The sequence below is a fragment of the Fundulus heteroclitus genome, unplaced genomic scaffold, assembly GCF_011125445.2.
Source record: "Fundulus heteroclitus isolate FHET01 unplaced genomic scaffold, MU-UCD_Fhet_4.1 scaffold_125, whole genome shotgun sequence".
NCBI lineage: Eukaryota > Metazoa > Chordata > Actinopteri > Cyprinodontiformes > Fundulidae > Fundulus > Fundulus heteroclitus.
In genome coordinates, this window is record NW_023396537.1 from 352109 (window position 1) to 371713 (window position 19605).

The 19605-nt window shown below is 41.2% G+C and overlaps 2 protein-coding genes across 8 annotated transcripts in view; one reads left to right on the top strand and one right to left on the bottom strand.

The window, feature by feature from the left end:
- Positions 1–11711, top strand: part of LOC105919959 (zinc finger protein 436) — a 91472-nt gene extending 79761 nt beyond the window's left edge. For 3 of the 4 annotated variants that reach the window (XM_036128926.1, XM_036128927.1, XM_012855434.3), the window contains exons 3-10: positions 1278–1422; positions 2436–2551; positions 2696–2931; positions 4456–4568; positions 5836–5957; positions 6030–6274; positions 8389–8501; positions 8588–11711. In XM_036128926.1, the coding sequence (XP_035984819.1) occupies positions 1278–1422; positions 2436–2551; positions 2696–2931; positions 4456–4568; positions 5836–5957; positions 6030–6274; positions 8389–8501; positions 8588–9866 (2369 nt within the window). In that variant the 3' untranslated portion in view covers positions 9867–11711. Of the gene's footprint in view, positions 1–1277; positions 1423–2202; positions 2552–2695; positions 2932–4455; positions 4569–5835; positions 5958–6029; positions 6275–8388; positions 8502–8587 lie in introns of those variants that run through there. The other variant, XM_021312234.2, reaches the window with a different exon arrangement.
- A 1577-nt stretch (positions 11712–13288) lies between these two features.
- Positions 13289–19605, bottom strand: part of LOC105919956 (zinc finger protein 2 homolog) — a 51814-nt gene continuing 45497 nt past the window's right edge. For 3 of the 4 annotated variants that reach the window (XM_036128946.1, XM_036128947.1, XM_036128945.1), the window contains exons 6-7: positions 17292–17392; positions 13289–15664 (exon numbers count right to left, since the gene is read on the bottom strand). In XM_036128946.1, the coding sequence (XP_035984839.1) occupies positions 14581–15664; positions 17292–17392 (1185 nt within the window). In that variant the 3' untranslated portion in view covers positions 13289–14580. The remainder of the gene's footprint in view (positions 15665–17291; positions 17393–19605) is intronic. The other variant, XM_036128948.1, reaches the window with a different exon arrangement.

Below are 19605 nucleotides of genomic sequence, written 5' to 3' on the forward strand. Positions count from 1 at the left end.
TTATCGGAGCCATAACGGCGAATGCTTGTTTTTGCTGTTTCCGTTCAAACACGTGGAACACGCAAAAGGAAATGTTGTTGGAGCGTAAAAATGGGCAGAAATTAGATGGTTGGAATATAGATTTAAAGTTATCTGGAGCTAATCCTAGTTGAGTTTTATAAACCAAGATCAGCAAAGGATTGCATCTCCGTACGCTCAAGGGAGGCCACTCAGCTTTTACATACAATGCACAATGATGTGTAAGGTGTCTGCTGCCTGTTACAAACCTTAAAGCACAGTGATAGACAGCATCCAAAGACTGAAGATATTTGGTTGAAGCATTCATGTATTGTTCTAGATTTGAGATTAAAACAGAGCCCATTACAGTAGTGAAACCCTCTCTTCATTTTCATGGTTCTTAGCAAACTTTCTATGTTCTTTTTAAATGAAAATTCTTCATCCTATGTAAAACTAAGGTATTTATAGTAAGTTACCAACTCAATTTTAGCCCCTAGAGCCTTAGTAACCAATAAGGGGATCTCTAATAGTTAGGAATGGGAGAAGACGTTTGCTTTCGTCTTTTTCACATTGAGAACAAACTTCGGAGTATGTAAACGAGTTTTGAACCACATTGAAAGCAGACTGTAAAAGCTCTATAGTCTGCGAAAGTGAAGAAGAACAGCAATAAATTACTAAGTCATCAGCATAAAAATTATGAGAAACTTCTGACAAATTATCAGACAAGCTATTTGTATACATGGAAAATAAAAGTGGACAAATAATTGAGCCCTGTGGTACTCCATTGGTAATTGTAAGAAGCTTTGTGGTTTGAAAGAATAGTTAAGTCAGCAAGTATAAATGATGACTCTTAGAAAATGTACCTAGACCAATGATAGTTCGTTTTTCAAGTCATACTGGATACAAAAATCTGAAATATTTGGAAAAAAAACTGCTTTCTTCTTTGTCCTCCTTATCTCCCTGTGTGTTTAAGTGCAGAGCTGGTCTGAAATAAGCAGGAAAGTCTGTACAAGACGCGTCTTTGTGATTATTTTGCACACAGAGAGAATCGCCTTCAGTGACAAAAACCACAGATGGACCCAAATGTTCATCCATTTCCTGCCGGGTTCATATTTTCACCTAGAAATATTTGTGTATAGCAATGTGGACGTTTTAGGTTAATCGAGAGTGTTGATTATGATGATGCCCATCAGTTTTATTCTTTCTGTTTGTAAGTTTTGTGAATATATGAACTGTTAGTTTTTTTTTTTCTTCTTAAACCAAACTGCGCTTCTCTCCAGGCGTGGAGGACTCTGGCAGTCTGGACTTCCTTTGGTACGGCGATAATGACAATGAAGACGACTTTCAACCCGCGACTCAGTTGACGTCGCGATCCAGACAGAGGCGGCGGGATCTGAAGGACCCAGATTATGAAATAACACCAAGGTCACACATCTGTTATTCAACATTCTACATTTAAGCCCAGAATGGGTCACACGTCTGGCAGATTTAGGGTTAAAACGATTTCTACCAATAAGTCTGTTTCTGATAAGAAATAAGGCAAGCATTTCTCAGAAGGTAATACAACAACACAAAAGTTTTTTTTTATTTAAGCTGGACGGTTAACTGCATTTGCAATATAATTGCAATAAGAAATAAATTTCCAAATGACAGAGGTCTGCAGTTTGTTGGCTACGTAAATATTAATGGATCAGACGTCCTTAGGTGTCTGAAATATGTTTAAAGTGGGTTTCCCTTCACATCACATGGAAGGGAAGAGAGAAGCAGTAGAGAGATAATCTAATTTTAATTGTTTTACAGTTTGTATAATGATCAGGGCTTTGAACCGATTTTTTTTTTCCCAATCGGTTCGTTCCGAACAGAAACGGAATTATAATGTTTCCGGTTATGAGTTCCACCAATAAATTGACGTTCCCGAACCGGTTAGAACAACAAAAAAATACTGTTCCCGGAACGGTTAATTTCGTTCCTGTCAGCTGTTTAATGCTATAATTATGTCACATCTTTCTCATCCAGCTTAAACCAGCTATTGATAGTGTTTGGAATGAGCGTTTTACTTAACGATGGATCGTAATTTACCTCTTATTTAAGATGTGTAGCTCTAGTGGAGACACCGCTCTCTCTCCATTCAGTCAGCGAATGTGTGATGTGATGTCAAAACTTTGAGGAACGAAATAACGAAATAAAACCGGTATTAACCGGTTACCATTATTTTTAAATGAGTGTTCCAGTTCGAGACATAAAAAAACAAAAAAGTTCCCGGTTTTCGTTCCTTGAACCAGTTCAAATCCCTGATAATGATACCAGAAACTTTCAAACTGTTTAATACATAGAGTTGTTTGTTGGTTCAAGAAGGATTGATGTCCAACTCAACAAGCTATTCTCCTAAATCAAAATATTCTGATTATTCTGATTCAAGTGTCCTCATTTCCGTCCAGAGCCCGACCAGAGAAGAGGAGAGTCAGCAAACCTCTGATCAGCGACGCCCAGGACCACCTGGACTTCAGGGTCCGGTTGCTGGACGACCCGCAGATAGAGGTGCTCTCCAACGTCGGTACGCTCCAGTCAATCCTGCCTGGGTTTAGTTAGAGTCTACTGAAGCTGTCCAGAACCAAATCGTCTTTTAAACGTCACTTTTAAACAAGTGAAAGCATCACAGCCAGTTTCTCACGGCAAACGTTTGTTTTTTCGGTTCCAGTGTTCCAGAAGTGTCCCATTCACGACCTCCGTTGTCGTCGGGATCTGCAGGAGTCCGACTTCCTGGACCTGCTGAGGTCCACCTTCCCTCGGCTGGCTGCAGGCGAAGCTTTCGACCTTTTCATGACTGACAGACACAGGAGGCTGCAGCCGCTGATGGTCGGCGCTCTGACGCCAGAGAACATCTACACGTCCATCAACTCCACCGGACACTCGGCTCTCTACATCCGCCTGAAGGTTCGTCACTTTACCTCCAGTCACTTTAAGATCGATGCTCTGTTTTGGATTATCGGCTGTATTAAGCCAGTCTCATTTAAACTCTGTCCTTCCCTGGGAGTTTTACATGTTTACATCATGCATCAGGATGTTTCATTATTCCTGTATTGTATATTTAAGCCACAGTCATAGCTGACTCGCTCCATATTGGCTCTGTTGCTTTGTGTTAAAGGGGACATGTCAAGCTTTTCTGTTCACATTCAAATCATACATCTTTTGTCTATGTAAAGTAGAACTGCAACGCTTTGGTCTGTATTCCTCATTAATTTACCTCCGCCTTCCTCCTTTTTCCTCCTGTTCTGAGGGGAACTTACAAAAACTTGTTTTGGCGCCGTCTCTTTAAATTACCTCCCACCCCGCCTCCAAATCACAGAACGCTCCACTCCACCTGATCGACCATTTTTGTAGTAAGATGGAGGGCGACATAAAGGAATGTTTTGACCACTTCTACCCTCGGCATCCTTGAGCTTTGTCTACAAAATCACTGCAAGACGTAAAAATGGTGGATTTGCAAAGACCTCCATGTTCAGCAGCTCAGCAGCAAATTAAAAAAAAACATAACAGAGAAAACTGATCTGATTGAAAAATATGACCCAAACAGAATCAAAGGATATCTATGCAACTCTTGGACTGACTATGTTCAACTTTTCTACATTCTTAGAGACTCCAAATACACAACAAAAAGTATTTTAGGGCTAAAAAATACAGATTTTCCCCAATATTTCCTCTTTAAATCCTTTTTATGTGGCATTTAACCTCTGGCTGTGTTAGTCACGATATATTGAGCAGTTCACCTCGGTGACGATAATTGAACAATAACAGTAGCTACGTTTACATGGACAAAAGTAACGGGAATAAACGGCCGATTGGAATAAAAATGCGTGATGTAAACGAGCCAATGGGAATATTAAATTCAGATTAATCTCAATCTGAATGAAATTGTAATCTGAAGGAGAGGGTTGGTTTATGCCCATTGATAATCTGATCAATGTGCTTATAAACGCTGGTCAGGATCACGTTATTCTGAATGTGGAAAACTGACCCGAGTGGCTCCAGCCTGCTCTGCAGAACCAGAACCAGACATGGAGAAGCAGCATTTAGTTCCTACGCTCTATAAATCTGGAACAAACTCCCAGAAAACTGTAAAAGTGCTGAAAGTTCCTTTAAATCAAGACATTTGTTTTAAGTTGCCTTTAAATGTTATGTTGAACTTTATAGTCCAACTTGTCTTACATCTTAACCTAACTGCAGTCTGCTTTCCTCTAATGATTTCCTCTCTTATGCTCTGCTGACGTTCAGCACTTTGAATCGTCTTGTTACTGAAATGTGCTACGAATAAACTTGCCTTAACTACTGAGATACTTTCCCTGCTGGGTCTTAGAAAACATTCAGCCAGGTCATATATTTGTATTTCTTTATTTTTGTGTGTGAACAGTTTTGTTTTATTTCAGCCTTTGCTGAAATATCCTTTGTGAACATTTCCAGACGGCCGTGGATCCTCAGAGCAGCAGCAGAGATCTCTCGCCTCAGCCTGGAGACGAGCAACTGGTTCAAGGCTCTGCCACGCCATCTGCTGGTCAACCTGAGGAAAACACGAGGTATACATCATATGCTTCTTTTCACGACTAGAGGGTTCCAGGTTCACACTTTACCTTCAGGTTATTGCCTCCTATCAGTCTTTATTTTCTATTAAACATTTATTTAATCAGGCAAAAGACACGTTGAGATCGAGACCTCTTTAACAAGAGCAATGTGGCAACAGCATACAGGACAAAACAAACATTGAGAGCAGAAAGTACAAGTAAAATTGACAATTAAAATTCTGTTAAATTCAATCTTATTTATCACATCATCTCAAGGTTCTTTCCAAAGTCAGACTCCATCAGATCCTCCAGGTTGGTGAGAAAGTTTCCTCTCTAAGGAAACCCAGCAGGTTGCATCAAGTCTCTCCAAGCAGCATTCACTCCTCCTGAAAGAGCGTAGAGCCACAGTGGACAGTCGTCTGCATTGTTGATGGCTTTGCAGCAATCCCTCGTACTGAGCATGCATGAAGCGACAGTGGAGAGGAAAACTCCCCTTTAACAGGGAGGAGAACCTCCAGCAGAACCAGGCTCAGTGTGAACGCTCATCTGCCTCGACCCACTGGGGCTTAGAGAAGACAGAGCAGAGACACAGAAAGCACAGAAGCTCACATTGACCCAGGAGTACTTTCTATATTAGATGGTAATAGAGGATGATCTGCCTCCCCTGATGATGTCACAGCTAACAGAACACCAGACCAGGTGTACCTTCTATGAAGGAAAAAATGACAGAGAACAAAAAGTTAACAGATGAAATGACAACAAGCAATACAAAATTGGAGAGCAGTAGGAAAACTCAGCAGAGTGAGAGAAATAGACCCTGATGTCCTCCAGCAGCCTAAGCCTATAGCAGCATAACTACAGAGATAGCTCAGGGTAACATGAGCCACTCTAACTATAAGCTTTGTCAAAAAGGAAAGTTTTAAGATTAGTATTAAAAATAGATAGGGTGTCTGCCTCACGGACCAAAACTGGGAGTTGGTTCCACAGGAGAGGAGCCTGATAGCTAAAGGATCTGCCTCCCATTCTACTTTTAGAGACTCTAGGAACCACCAGCAGACCTGCAGTCTGAGAGCGAAGTGCTCTGTTAGGAACATACGGGGTAATCAGAGCTCTGATATATGATGGAGCTTGATTATTAAGGGCTTTATACGTTAGAAGAAGAATTTTTAATTCCAAGAGTTGTAATTTCAGTTTAAAACGTAAAAAATTAAGCTAAATCTTAAAACATAAACCGTTCAAAGGATTTCCGTTGTCTGTTTCTCACAATTTCTTCCCTTTTCAGTGTTGTCAGTCAGCCTCAGAAGAGGCGGCGTGGTAGGCCTCGGCTTGGCGAGGAACCAACTCACCACTTTCTCAGGATATGCGTCCTGGAGGACCCTCAGTCAGACGCTCCGTCAGAACCTGGTGAGCAGAACCCTCCGCTTTGGGGCCGTGAAGCTTGCTGATGTTCTGCTGCTGAAGGCCTCTCTGTTTCAGAGCTGAAGAAGTCGTCGGTGCAGGAGCTGAAATGTCCTCGGGGTCTGCAGGAGGCGGGCTTTTTGGACCTGCTGAGGATCACTTTCCCTCAGCTGGTTGGAGACGACAAAAAAATCCACATGTACAAGTCTGACCGCAGCAGGAAGCTGCAGAAGCTCAAAGTGAACGCCCTGACACCGGAGGAGATCTACAAGAGCATGAGGTCCACCGGGATCAAAAAGTCTCTCCTCTACATCAAGCTGAAGGTGAGAAAGCCTTTTCTTACTGCTGCACTGTAATCCCACACTGCAAAACCTTTAGGTTGAGTAAATTTGTTGAGTGGAAAGAAAATAACGTTTAGAAATTATTATTTTGACTAGGGCTGTGTTGAAAAAAATCTGATTTTCTGATTATAAATCGATTCTGATATTAATTCCTAAAGATCGATTCATCTAACCCAATCCAAAGAGCCATTATTACCCCGAGTCCAGCTAAAAAAAACTGTTAGAGCCGCTAATGTTGCATGACTTTTGGAAAAATTACAACGTATGTTTTTATTTTATTTTTTACAAATATCTTCTACAGGAAATTTTGTTGCCATTTTTAAAGAACCACTGTTTCATTTCTATTTTTAGATCGCAAAATAAAAAATAAAATCATAAAATCTTTGCAAAAAGACGTTGAACACACTTTCCGCTAGAGCTACGGATGTTTATCTGTGAAAAATTATGTTTAAACTATTTCTTTTTAAATACACGCTGTTTCCAACCAAATGACTGTAAAAACGGTTCATTCTGGTGCAATTGTGCCATTAGAAAAAGTAAAACCTGGGTTATTACATCCATATTAAACTAACATTATATGGTCAGTCATCATTTTTAGCCAAAGTTGTTAAGATGCTCAACTAGCTAAGCTAATCAAACATTTTACCATCTCTTCTCCGCTTCGTCCCACTGGGAAAAACTGTGGGGTTTGTAGGAATTTGACAGGAAATGTAGACTATGAAGGTAAACCCTCCAGGGAGAGTTGTTATTGGATTATTATCCTAAAGTCGCTGTGACTTGACGCCATTTCGCACACGTGAGCACTGGAGACACGAGAACTGCACATCAGCTCTACTAAAATACGCCAATGTTGGTGTATTTTACTGTGTGGGATAAGGATTGTCTAGGATAGACTGTCTTTGTTTTGAGAACAGGGGACGGATGGAAACAGGACAGGCGAAGGCTGCAGCCGGACTGTTGGGTGCGATTACTTCCATCTGCATAATCTCTGCTCTGTTTCTCAATAAAGCGCTGGAACTTGACCACTTCACCGTTTCCTTATTCAATAAGTCTGAGAAGTCAGTTATTGTGTAATTTTCCTGCCACAAGAGTCCGTGCAGCTGGTTAATTCACTCCAAACCAGTAAATGGGAGCACGCCTGATTCACATTTTCTATTGTTTTGCTTTTTTTTTGGCACATTTTTAAAGTTCGCTTAAAATTTGCATGCCAGTAAGATGGAAGACGGCTTCTGGGCTACCTCTCTGGAGGGTTTTCTCTCCAAGCCCCCTAGGAGCAGACCACCTTGCCAGACCAAGAGCTTGCTGTAGAAACAGTATTTCCCTTCCTGGCCCTCCATGATGAGCTGAAGACTGGGGACACCTGTTGGGTTTTCCAATGGAGGCAATAGGTGGATGAAATGAAGACAAATATTGTGCTGAGTTTTCAAGGTCAAACTGTTTAGTCGCTAGAAGCCTTCTCAGGATGTTGGTTTTGGCTGCGCGGTATTAGAAAATGATCTAATCGTGCTACTATTGTCGCAAACTGACATGATTAACACACATCTCAGCAACTGAAAGTATACAACAGATATGAGCATTAAAGGCTGTTAAAGTCCATCTAGCTACTCACCTATGTCACTGATATGCACAAACACTTAAAATATAAGATTGTATAAAATATTCTGTGCATACGATTATGATATTACATCAATGTTGCAATAACTATGGTATTGTCAGCTCTAATTTAGTCCAATCAATTTTGTAAACAACTGTTTTATACTTCTATGTGTAGTGGGGTGTAGTACTCGTGTAGGAGCACAACGCTGCCCTCTAGAGTCTAGGAGGATAGTGCTACTTTGAAAGAAATGGTGCACGGAGCATAAATGTGTCCGCATGTCTCATTTTCGCACGGAAGGTACATAACGTCAAACATAAAGGAACCTTAATGCGGACTTATCCAAGTACTGTTGCCAGGTCTACAGATTTCTAGCAGACAGGAGCTTGTTCTTAGTTTCTGTCCGGCCTGTTTTACCTGAGAAAACTACGCAATCAGAAAATATAAACATAGAGCTGATAATGTTTGTAAAAGTGTCAGCATTAAAACATTTCTTCTGCAGGCGGCAGGAAGTGAGGACAGTGAAGATGAAGAGCAGGGCGGTCTGCTGGTAAAAGACGAACCTCAGCCTACTGACTGTGTGGCTGTGGAAGATGAATCTGCACCTCTTCAAAGGTAACCCTGTCAACAGAACCGACCCAAACACGGTCCAAGCGAGACAACATCGTGCTTGTTGATTCTGACTTGTTGCTTTTCTTCAGCCCTGGGGAGTTAGACCGCAGCAGAGAGCTCGTGCAGCCAGACGAAGAAGCAGCTGAGAGCGACGCGGGATCCGGAGGTGGAAACGAGGCATCAGGAGAAGACGACGAGTGGAAACCCAATCCTGAAGATTCTGATGATCTGGAAGATCCTGAAGATCCACAGTCCAAGAGAGCCATTAAGAAAGCCCCGAGGAGAGCCGAGGAGAAGGGCGAGGGGAGCAAGGCCCCCTGTTGGGTGTGCGGGGTGTGGTACAGGACATTGTCAAAGTTTGCCAGACACGCCTGGACCCATGTGCACGACCCAAAAAGTGTTTGTGGGGTGTGTGGAGAGAGTTTCGATTCTTCAGAAGACCTCAGGGGGCATCTTAAGATTCACCAAAATACCTACGATTGTTCATACTGCGGCAAGGCCTTCTTCACCACCGCTGGCCTCAAAAACCATGTCTCTCTGCACACGGGAGAGCGCCAGTTTAAATGTGACACTTGCAGCAAAGCCTTTCCTCACAAATCCGCCCTGAGCATCCACCGCTGGGTCCACGTGGAGGACCGGCCACACAAGTGTGACACGTGTCCAAAGTCGTTTGGGCTCAAAGGGCAGCTGGTGGCTCACAAGAAATGTCACGTCAACAGGGACCGATACCTCTGCAACATCTGTGGACGGTCCGTCTTCGACCTGAGGTCTCTGACTCGCCACAAACTCACCCACTCGACCGAGCGCCGCTTCGGCTGCAAAGTCTGCGGGAAGCACTTTAAACTGGAGGGTACCCTGAAGGCGCACGAGAAGGTCCACACCGTCAGGGACCGGATGTACCTGTGTCACGTCTGCTGCAAAACCTTCCTGTCCAACAACACCCTGATGGCTCACATGAAGACCCACAGCGACGAGCGGCCGTTTGTCTGCAGCGTCTGCACCAGGAGCTTCATCACCAAGTGGGACCTTAAGAAACACATTCGGGTTCACACCGGGGAGGCACCGTACGGCTGCACCAAGTGCGGCCGCCACTTCAAGCTCAAGAGCACCCTGAACGTTCACATCCGGAGCCACCTCGGCATCAAGCGGTTCAGCTGTGGGGTTTGCGGCAAAGCCTGTTCCCGACAGGAGCATCTGACTGTCCACATGAGGACCCACAACGGAGAGAGACCCTACCAGTGCTCGCTCTGTGACAAAGCCTTCACCCAGAGCCACTGCCTGAAAACACACATGAAGAGCTACCATCCTGAAGAAATCCCTTTACCACAGCCGTCGACTTCCAGCCTTCAGCCGCCGGACCCTGAGTGAAAAACTTAATAATAACCCAATAATAGGGTACGAAAGTCTAGTATTTGACAAAAACAAGCATTTTACCATCTCCGTCATTGATTTCTCAGTAATGTTGGAGTAATGTTTTGCTATCATCTCGTTAGCGTTGCAAAGAGGTCAGTGTCAATCTCCAGGTTTCACCGGGTAAAGGTCGGAGTGTAACTTGGAAAGAGTAACGGGCCAATCACACGAAGGATCCAATTTAAACATCAAAATCTGATGTTACAACAATATGGCTGTATTATTTATTCATTTTTTATTTTCTTTGATGGATCTATATTACCTTTTTCTGTGTTTTTGTCATATCAACACAAGACACTTAAAAGATTCCAACTGTTGTTATTTTACATCGACCTTAATGAGGTTTGCCTGTTGTATCGACAGCAAAATGTCATCAGGGATTATATTGCACCAAAAAACTTACTTCAGACCAGAATCGGCTGATTTTTCACTTAAAGTGGGTAATTTGTTCAACGTAGCTCTTATCTAATAATCTTAGTCTCTGTCATGGAGGATAATAGATTCAGAAATGTTGGGGGGGCTTTGTGATATACATAAAGGGAGCTGTTTATAGTTACTAATGCTAACGCCGCTAATTATGCTAACAGCTAGTTTCTTTAGGCTGTTCCTAAAGACTTTAAAATATCACCTTTTGAAATCCAGTGTTCTTTTAAACTAATACATTTTACTAAAGATCTTCTCTGTATAAACTCTTCTTGCACACTATGGGACGTCACCTCTGCTCCTAATGGAAATATGATCTTTTACTAGCTAGCTCTGTCTAACTGGGAATCTCTTAAATGCTAATTTAGACAAAGCTGTTGTATATTTTGATTGTTTTTGTCACCGTTGTCGTTTTATACGTCTTCCTCCAGATTACTCATACTGGGCATGTGTCAGGTCCTTCCCACCAGCTGTGTGTTTTGGACCCACTTTAACATCAGATACATTGAAACTCGTAGTCTTTTGTCAGGAATTCTGGTTTTACGGCCCCAGAATTGGGTATAAAGCCACAGGGGGTCACTCACGGTTATCATGGTTCCATCAGGGGCTGTAATTTCTGTATTTCATGAAGGTCTGCTGGTCCAAATGGCAATTATAATCACAGTAATTGGAAAAAGAGTGAAATAAAAAGTGTTATTAACAAATATACAAGTGCATTATACACGAATGGAGCGTGTATTGTGCTAAATTAATGAAACTGTAACATGAAACATCTTTTACACACTGATACGAAAGGGAAGTCTGAAGGGATAGCAGCAGTGGTCCCACATGTTGGAGTGTTTCTAATGTCATTGGATTATCAGTGATGCTCTGTAATCTGTTTATGAGAAACTGTTTTATTTTGCCACTAATCTTTGGACAAAAAAGTATTGATGGGTTAAAATGTTCAAAAGAAGTCGATCTCTGTAATCAATGCCATATTAAATGAGCCCCTGCTGGAAAGTGTTGCCCTCTGAACGTTTGGCTGTGAGATTTGCTCCTGGCTTATTTTATTCAATAACGGTTTGTTGGGAAACAATAAAAACCTAGAACCATACAGGAACAGGATCCCATAAGCAGTGGTAACATGTAGCTCTGATCAACTAGAATAAAATAATGATGGTAGGGCTTTTCACGCTTAAAGCAGAATATAGTTTTTAACTTTTCTTTCTACTAGCCAGGCTTCTCCACCTTATTTCATGAGTTCTGTGAGCCTTGACATTGAAAGCTGGTCAGTTTTCGTTTCTGCTGACATTAAACCTGATCTGTATCGAGCTGTCAACCTTAGGTTCTGTCTCTTTTTGTATTCACCTGTCTAAATAAAAACCTAAATCAGTCAAACTGCTTTGAGTTTTCACATTATGGACTTTGTTCATCTTATTATTTGGATAAATAAGTAAGTGCATCTGTTACACTACAACTAATTAATGGGATGTGCCCCCTGGGGGTTGGGGTGTATTGATATATTAATGGCTTGATGTTTTAAGGTTCTTAGCTAGTTTAAAGTTGGTTGCAGGTATGAGTAGAATTAAAGATAATTTATATTAATATTATATAGTTATGGTGTTAAATCATTCTAGTTGTTAGGGACTGTTATATATTATACATTTTAAAGGGGATTCTGGGTAATCATGCCCAGAACCCATGTCAAATAAAAGTCTACACATTTTTATAATTGCAGGGGAAACCTCTAATTCCTCTTCCTCTGCATGGCATCTACTACCCCTAGTAGAGGAGTTCAAGTATATTGGGGTCTTGTTCACGAATGAGGGGAAGATGGAGCGGGAGATCGACAGGCGGATTGGTGCAGCGTCTGCTGTGAAGCGGGCGCTGTACCGATCCGTTGTGGTGAAGAGAGAGCTGAGCCAAAAGGCAAAGCTCTCGATTTACCTGTTGATCTACGTTCCTACACTCATCTATGGTCACGAGCTTTGAGTCGTGACCGAAAGAACGAGATCCCGGATACAAGCGGCTGAAATGAGTTTTCTCCGTAGTGTGTCTGGGCTCTCCCTTAGAGATAGGGTGAGGAGCTCAGTCATCCGGGGAGGACTCAGAGTAGAGCTGCTGCTCCTCCACGTCCAGAGGAGCCAGTTGAGGTGGCTCGGGCATCTGGTCAGGATGCCTCCTGGACGCCTACCTGGTGGGGTGTTCCGGGCACGTCCCACCGGGAGGAGGCCCAGGGGAAGACCCAGGACACGCTGGAGGGACTATGTCTCTCTGCTGGCCTGGGAACGCCTTGGGATTCCTCTGGAGGAGCTGGCCCAAGTGGCCGGGGAGAGGAACGTCTGGGCCTCCCTACTGAAGCTGCTACCCCCACGACCCGACCCTGGATAAGCGGAAGATGATGGATGGATGGATGGAATCCAATAATACGCCTCTCAAATGCACGTTCCTACTGAGGGTGAGTGTATAGTGTGTCCAGATTCTCCAGAGTGGTCTTTCACCCCACAGTCTTTAATAAAACAAATAAAGTGACAAAATAAAGCAGTCTTTGAAAAGACTGCTTTATTTCATCACAGGATATATTTTATATATGTTGACAACTCATAGTTTCACTATGACTGTATTAAGACAGCACAGGCTGTCCAAAACCTTGGAGTCACCCAACATAACATTCATCCATAAAGGCATTAACATGGCAGATAGCATGATGTGAAAGGGTGAGTGCAGGATTTGATGGTGCCTATGGAAGAGGAGCGTCAGAGCAGGAGGGGGTGCTGTAAACGGACCTGATGGTGTTTCCTCCAGGATTAAAACAGGAACTTTTTCTGAAGCACATGGAGTAGGACGTGTGGGTTTAAGCAGACACAGGAAAACTTGAAGGAGTGTTGGCATCTAATTATGTTGAATATGGTGAAATATTTTGTGCTATGGGATGTGTGGTCACTTTAATTCAAAGAACTCTCTGACATCGTTACAAGAAAAATGTTCTTTGATTGCAAACCAGCAATAAATAATTTTTGATTCCACAGGTGATCCCTTCCAGAGGTTTTTAAGTATTTGTGTTAAACCCTCCCACAGTCAGGTGGGAGGGTTCTCCACCTTCCCACATGACTCAATATCAGCAACACAATGTATTTAGGAATGTAGACATGGTCAAGACGACCTCCTGCAGTTCGAACAGAGCTTTAGAACGGGGAAGAAAGGTGATTTAAGTGACTTTGAATGTGGCATGGTTTTTGGTGATAGATGGACTGATCTGAGTGTTTCAGAAACTGCTGATCTACCGCTACCTGTCAGAAAGATCCATCAGAGCCAGACGTTCCCCATGGCTCTGACTCAAAATTCAGGCTAAGTTCACAGGTGTCTCAAAACTCCCTACTGAAGTTTTAAAGCTGCAAATTTCCCTACGAACTACAGACATTTTACTTCTTTCTCTGCCACAGGAAAATTGGAAGTTTCTTTTTTTTTTCACCTTATTGAGCCCACAAAAGCAGAAAACAAACAAATACTCACACAACCGGCAAAGTTCTGTGCCTTCTGAGTGTCCACAATGTACCTGTGACAGGTTCTAAGTGTTGTTCAGACGTTACTGCACTCAAAAATTAGGCTACAAGCTTTAGCAACACATGCTAATTGTCTTCCTGCGTTACAGGGTTGTTTGCTCTGATAAGCATTACATGACAGAAAAAAGGGTTTTAGAACAACACTGTTGGGGTCAACAAAAGGCATAAAGCATCCGTCTCATTTGGAATACAGTTTCATCTGATCACAATATACCAATTGCAGTATTTCCATGACACATTCTTATTCTAATCGGCCCTTTACTCCCATTACTTATGTCCATATAAACAGAGCTAGCGCTAACCACTGTCCCACCATGCCACAGATAGTTTGAATGAATCTTTTTGTGGAACTAGGTGAGTTAAGTATTCCGTTTCTTTTCTTCACATCACAATTTGAATCTTGAATCCAAAAAGCTTTTCTAACAACTCATCAAAACAAGGTAAGAATTTAAATTAGTGTAACATCCTATGCTGGTGAAGACTCTCAGTCATCCAGGTCATGGTCATTCCAAAAAAAAAGTAAAAGAAAAAGTAAAAAAACAAAGCAACTGGACTTGTTTTCCATAGTTGAAGACGTTTCGCTTCCTCTCCAGGAAGCTTTCTCATCCTACGTAACATCCTATGGTTTCTTCCAGGCTCTGACGAAGCGAGGGACGCTTTTTCTTGGTCCTGTGAATTTTTAGAGAATTCACATGACATGTGAGTTACAGATAAACGCTACAGATAAAGTCTTCGATGCCAGAATGGATCTTCATGTGCTGTTTAAGGTGACTCTTTTGTTTGAAGCGGCGTCCACACTCACAGCATTCAAAGGGAGTTTCCACAGTGTGCACCTTCATGTGTTTGTATAGACTCGTCTTGTACTTAAAGGCTTTACTGCAAACGGTACAAACAAATGGTTTCTCAGTGCTGTGAACTTTTAAGTGGCTCATCAGCGTTCGTTTACATCGACATGTTTTACAGCAGATGTGGCAGAGGAACGGCAGCTCTCCCACCGTGTGAGTTTTCTCGTGTGATTTCAGTCCACTTTCCGATTTAAAGCGTTTCCCGCATGTTTCACAGCCATAATGCAGTTTGTCTGAGTGGGTCAACGCGTGCCGGGTAACAGATTGGCGAGTGGTCAGAGGCTTATTGCAGATTTTGCATTTGTAAAGTTCTTTTCTCCCATGTTGCTTCATGTGAGCTTTGAGAAGTGACTCCAGACCAAAGCTTTGCTTACAAATATCACACTTGTGTGGTTTATCTTCCACATGAACCCAATGATGAATGTGCAAGCTCCTTTTGGTTGAGAAGGTTTTACTGCAGACGTCACATTTAAACAGACTCTCTCCAGTGTGGTTAGCAACGTGATTGTTGAACCTGATGATGGAGACAAAAGACTTCCCACAATGTGAACAGTTGTGAATGTTTTTGTGACTTCCGAGATGTTCCTTTAACGCCTCCGCAGACTCAAACTTTTCCCCACAGACTCCACAAACACTCTGAGGGTTGTTGACGTGATTCAAGGCATGGTTCATCAAGCAGCCATAGTTCTGGTACCAGAGTCCACACACTTTACAAGACATCTTAGTCTCCCCGTTTCTCTTCCTGCCCTGTTTACCCTGACCCTGTCTCTGCAGTTTGGGATCAGGTTTCATGGTCTTGTCTCCCTCTGATGTCTGATCTCTGGTACTGCTGGAGTCAGTGTTGCTGTCACCTTCTTCATTCTCATCTTGTAGGTTGTCCTGTTGGGATTTTGACTCGATGGACATGTCACTTTTTCCAGAACCCTGTACACTTTGAACAGAGCTGCAAAAAAACGAAAGCTTGTTAAATTATTTTCTGCGCAACAGTTTATCTGTTGAGTTTTTCCCTGTTTGAGTATGTTTATCTGTTTATCTTCTAATCTAATGCAAATTTATATATATATATATACATATATATATATATACATATATATATATATATATACATATATATATATATATACATATATATATATATACATATATATATATATATACATACACATATATATACACATACATATATATACATATATATATATACATACATATATACATACATATATATACATACATATATATATATATATACATATACATATATATACATACATATATATATATATATATATATATATATATATATATATATATATATACATATACATATATATACATATACATATATACATATACATATACATATACATATATATATATATATATATATATATATATATATATATATATACACATAATATGATTGAACTTGACTTTGTAAAGTGCCTTGAGATGACATGTTTCATGATTTGGCGCTATATAAATAAAATTGAATTGAATATATATATATATATATATATATATATATATATATATATATATATATATATATATATATATATATATATATATATATATATATATATATATTAGGGCTGGGCAACGATTAAAATATTTAATCGCGATTAATCGCGATTAATCGCATTGTATTTACAAACTCCAAGAATGAATTCAAAAGTAGTGTAAAGAGCACTTTTATTTTAATGTTCTGCTGCCATATGAACAAAAGTGTTGTAACATTTGTAGCACTTATCAGTAACACATATTTAGTGTAAAGCTCAACTTAAACATGTAAAACAAAAAATAGCAATAATAATAAATTAAAGCTTATTGCCACTGACAGGGAATTCTCTTTATGGGGAAAAAATCTACCAAAAACAGGCAATTTCTGAGGTAACAGCAGGGAGCAGCATTACCATTTTATGTTCAATACCAAAGTTTAACTTGGCAGTGGTTCCAACTAACTTGTTTCTGTCATATTCCATGCTGGAAGAACTTTAAACTGAAATGCTTGCTAACTCGATATGCTTGCGTTTATTTGACGTTGACACGCGGTTTTTTGTTGTTGCTTTCTCGCGCGCATATAGTGAATGGCAGGGGGAAAACAGGCGAAAATACATGGATACTTTGAAACGAGAAGCGACTTCACCGACGGCGTTGATGCAGACCCCCCCGCTCCGCTCCGCACAAAACTTGTTCCGGCCGCCAACTCACCGCCTCGCCTCGCCTAAGCTCGCTCGCGGTACCTGCGGGAAACACCGCCTTCCGCATGTCAGCTGTGTTTTTTTCCGGCCAGCACCTTTCTTCCTCTTTGAATCTGAGGCTGGGCTGACAGCGAGGTTATTGGCGCATTATCGCCACCTACTGTTCTGATTCAAACCCCTACACTGCAGCAACAGACCTTCACAAAATAAAAGCATGTGACCAACATGCGTTAACGCGCGTTAAAGAAAATATCGCCGTTAATAGTCTAATGAGTTAACGCGAAATTAACGCGTTAACTTGCCCAGCCCTAATATATATATAAAAACATAAAAGAATAATGACGTCTTCTCCTTTTCTTAATTCACCTTGTGGGGAGCCCAGTTTCATTGTCCATGATCCCAGGGTCAATAATTGTAGCATCAGCGACCAGATGTTCTTCCTTTTTCTCGGTCTTAACCTCTTCTTTCTGAAAGAAACAATTGCATCATGTTTCAGAGTTGTCCATACAAAGAATACAATTTTAATCTTGAAGATAAAATTGCTCAGTCATGTCTCAGTTCTGCACACCAGAAAGAAAGTTTTATTAAGATGCATGTGGAGAGCATCATGGCTTTCAAAAGCCCAGCATTATACAAATTTACACGGGTAATTTCAGTTTCCCGGGTAAAAAGGTCCTGGTCTGAGGTAAGACGTTTCATCTTTCCCCAGGATTGTTGAAGGGGCGGGGTTGTGGCTAGCAAAGCAAGACACTTCACCACCAGGAAGAGTAATAAGGAGCAGGTGAGTGTTTTTACAAACCTGTGTCTGGCTAAAGTGTTATTGTAACTGCATGATTCACATAACTAAACACACAAATTAAACTTTTTTTTTCTCCATTTATTGTCATGTGGTAAACTCATCAGATATCTACAGTATAAACAGAGACAAAATGTTTTAATGAAAATATATTTATTAGGAAAAAACAGATGGTCAGTCATGCAAGGAATTAATTACTTGACTATTGAATCATAAGCAAATATTAAAATAATTTAAAAATGTAAAACAAGATGAGGAGACAGCGGAGGAGACGATGGCAGGACACGAGTGTGAAGAGAATGATTGGGAGACGTTCGAATTTTCCTCCATCAGACCTGCTGGCACAAAACAAAGGGAAATGTTAAAGTGAATAGAAACATCGTCCCTCAGTGAGAAAATGTATTTGCCTCAGCAGAAGCCACGTGTAATGCAAATTAAAGCATGCAGATACACACAAAATGTAAAAATATTCAATAACAATAAGAAAGACTATATTTTTACATATTTCAACTAAAAAAGCCAGAGAAAGTCATTGTGGGGATGGGGGTTAAATGTGTCCTTGTTCCAGGGCTCTCTAGGCCTGTCGAATCACTAAAGCGAGAGAAAGTAATTTGTGCAGGGAAGAAGAGTAGGCAGGGAGAAAACAGGAGGGCCAGTTGAACCGTGCCCATGTTGTCTGTAGAAGACCTGCCACAGTCTGACTGAAATAGCATAGACTCCAATGTTCATCCACATGTACATGCTGCCCCGAGATAACTGTCCATTTGTTTACATATGCCACATCTGTGAGGTCCGCAGTGTCCGTGAATTTTCTGTTATTTACCTGCAACTGCTTTTAGCAGCTCCAGCAATCTGTAGTTTTATATATCTAAAAAAAGTCTAAAAGCTGCTGGGAGTAAAACAATTGTCCACACTCCACTAAATTAGGTTTCAGACAAAGAAGGCAATCTATGGGAAATGTGGACCTTTTAAGTACAAGGAAGAGTGAAAGTGCTCTGTTTGATCAGTAAGAGATACAGAATCAAAACTATTTTCTTACTATGAATGAACATGCTGAAAGGTTGCCAGGAAGACAAATTAAATACAGTATATGAAATGCCTACATTAATTTAAAATGTCAAAAAACTTGTTATTGGAATATTATCCTAAAGTCTCTATGGCCTGAGGCCACTCGCGCATTTAAAAGTCAGCTCATTCTGGATAAACTGACTGCATAGAGGAAGATTTAAGTTGTACCATCTCACTTAAAAACATAAAAACTACACTATTGGTATAAAAACATTGAATTTATGCACTCACCTTCTCCGTGTAACACTGATAAAGGGCCAATGCCTTAAGGGATTCCTTGCTGGCCAAAGTCCTCAGAAAGATGTGATGGTCCATTCTCAAAAAAATGGGTGAAGAAAGAACACATCCAGGAACAAATAGTTGACGTGATGTGTACATAAAATTGAACATCATTCAAAACCGCTGCAACAACACCAATCCTGAAAAATTGATGGGGGGGGGGGGGGGGGGGTCGTGGCCAAGTGGTTAGAGCAGCGTGCTTACACTCAGAAGGATGCAAGTACCCAGTACGATCCCCACAGCCGACACTCTGGGTCCCTGAACAAGACCCTTAACCCCTGATTGCTCCCCAGGCGCCGCACAGTGGCAGCCCACTGCTCCCCAAAGGGAAGGTTTAAGATGCAGAAGTGAATTTCTCCATTGTGAGATCAATAAAGTTCAATTATTATTAAAACCTGGTGCTGATCCTACCAACTTCCTTCCCAATTCTAATCTTCCCTTCATTTCCAAAATTCTTGAGAAAATAGTTGCTGCTCAGAATCACTCCCACTTATCACTCAATAATCTGTATTAACAATTGCATTCTTTTTTCCTTCC